The following is a 1,088-nucleotide window of genomic DNA, read 5'->3' on the forward strand; positions in this document are numbered from 1 at the left end:
GAGTGACGTGGTCCCCTCACTCCTGGGTCCCTGCGAGCGAGGTGGTCCCCTCACTCCTGGGCGCCTGCGTGTGAGGTGGTCCCCTCACTCCTGGGCGCCTGCGAGCGAGGTGGTCCCCTCACTCCTCCTGGGTCCCTGCGAGCGAGGTGGTCCCCTCACTCCTGGGTCCCTGCGTGCTTGGTGGTCCCCTCACTCCACCTGGGTCCCTGCGAGCGGGGTGGTCCCCTCATTCTGCCTGGGCTCCTGCAAGCAAGGCGGCTGAGGGTGCGCTGGGCCTTGCTGCCCGTCTCCTCTGCCCACAGTCTCCACCACGGTCTTCTGTCAGAAGCTGATGCAGGTGGTCCCTCAGGAGTCCTAGCGTGGCCGAGCCGCCGCAGGGGAGCGCGTGCGGCTGTCCCCCCTGCAGCAGCCTCTCGGGCCCAGGCCGGCAGCCAGGCACCTGGCACCGCGGACCACCGGTACGAAGTCGGCCCCCACACCCACCTCCGTTTGCTTATTTTTTTACCTTAAATTTTGGGTCAAGTAGCGGCCACCAAGATGATTTTCACAAAGAGAAGACGAAGGTGCAGCGGGGGCAGCACTCCAGTTCCCGTCCCACCCCAGGAGGGGCCCAACACTCCAGCCGCAGAGCTTTCCGGAGCTCCTGACCCCGGCACTGTAGGGCTGTACTGTGGAACCTGCTCTGGGGGACACTTGCACTGGGGGACACTTGAACTGGGGGACCTGCACTGTGGGGACAGCATCCCGTTTTCATTGTTACAGAGACTCCACCCACCCCAGAGCCCCAGCACTCTGCCTCTCAGACCTGAGATAGAGCCCCCCCCGCACCCCCAGCCCCCAGAAAGCAGAGCTGGGGAACTGCTTGGCTCAGCCCAGCGTCAGGCCCAGTGCCGTGGAAGTGTTGGGGCCTGGACCTGCTGCTGCCCACAGGCCTGAACCATGGCCACACTGCCTGGGGCAGGCTCTGCAGATCACTCCATTCAGGACCTCCTGGACGAAGGCTTGGCCCCAAGTGTCCCCAGCCACTGCCTGGCTACCCTTCACCCACCACAGAGTCTGCCTCCAAAGCCACTGAGAACAGGCCTCTC

At 65.1% G+C, this 1,088-nt stretch overlaps 1 protein-coding gene across 1 annotated transcript in view; it reads left to right on the plus strand.

Moving 5' to 3' along the window:
- Positions 1-358, plus strand: part of SLC7A5 (solute carrier family 7 (amino acid transporter light chain, L system), member 5) — a 15,678-nt gene extending 15,320 nt beyond the window's left edge. The window contains exon 10 of the mRNA XM_006888780.1: positions 303-358. Coding sequence (XP_006888842.1) covers positions 303-358 — 56 coding nt within the window. The remainder of the gene's footprint in view (positions 1-302) is intronic.
- Positions 359-1,088: the final 730 nt, after the last annotated feature.

This window comes from Elephantulus edwardii, unplaced genomic scaffold, assembly GCF_000299155.1.
Source record: "Elephantulus edwardii isolate Elephantulus edwardi_28Jun2011 unplaced genomic scaffold, EleEdw1.0 scaffold00072, whole genome shotgun sequence".
Classification (NCBI taxonomy): Eukaryota; Metazoa; Chordata; class Mammalia; order Macroscelidea; family Macroscelididae; genus Elephantulus; species Elephantulus edwardii.